The 806-nt window shown below is 41.2% G+C and overlaps 1 protein-coding gene across 1 annotated transcript; it reads left to right on the top strand.

Annotated features, from left to right (window-relative positions):
- Nucleotides 1-806, top strand: DI09_444p10 (uncharacterized protein; the record flags this gene model as incomplete). The annotated part of the gene is made up of 1 exon (XM_013382107.1): nucleotides 1-806. A coding segment is annotated over one exon (806 nt), but the record flags the coding sequence as incomplete, so codon positions are not given.

Genomic DNA, 806 nt, shown 5'->3' with positions numbered 1-806 from the left:
CTCTCATCGAAACCCAAGATTTTTCCAGAGGATGTTCCGGGTGATGAGAAGGTTACCTTGCAAAAAATTTTTACCTCTGCGCATTTGAACCAGCTCAGGAGGGATCTTAAAGAGCGAAACCTTTTGCCCTCGCAAGTATTCTTTGCCAAGCTTTTCATGACCTTTTTGTCACCCGCCTATTCTGCAGACAGTTCAATTCCCAATTGGGACAGAATTCTCAGCATAAAAGATAAAGAGTCGATTGATGAGCTTAAATGGATATTTTTTTCTGAGAGCATGCCAGAGAAAAAAATTAAAAAGTTCTTTGAAGCTAGCGAGGTAGGTAAGGCACTGTTCGAAAATTTTAACATATCTTCGATTCCATCCGACTCAAATACTCCCACATTGGATAGAGAGACTGTTGTCCAATCGACGCAAGAGCAGGAATCTGTCCAAGAGCAGGAATCTGTCCAAGAGCAGGAACAGATTCATGAAAACCTCGAAGACAAAAATGTATCCCCTGCAGAGAAATCACCTTTCGGAATATCTGATGCGATATTTGATGGTTTAAGGGTTAAATTTACAAAAGACTTTGCAACAACAGTTGTTGGTCGCCTCAATTTGAACGATGCATACACAAAGTATCCGGTGTTTGTTGATGCTGTTGACGGAAAATGGTTATTCGCCACAATGAACGATGTTGCTGAAAATTTGAGAGATATCGCTCATTCTTTCTTTTCGCCTGCACTGATAAACATCTATGATCTGGAAGAATTTGACTTGGAAGACATGCTTCACTATCTGGCATACTCTGGCGGTGCCGTTGG

This window comes from Mitosporidium daphniae (genome assembly GCF_000760515.2).
Source record: "Mitosporidium daphniae strain UGP3 chromosome Unknown contig-440, whole genome shotgun sequence".
NCBI classification, from domain to species: domain Eukaryota; kingdom Fungi; phylum Microsporidia; genus Mitosporidium; species Mitosporidium daphniae.
Note: the sequence above shows the minus strand (reverse complement) of the source record. Positions and strands in the feature narration are given on the sequence as shown.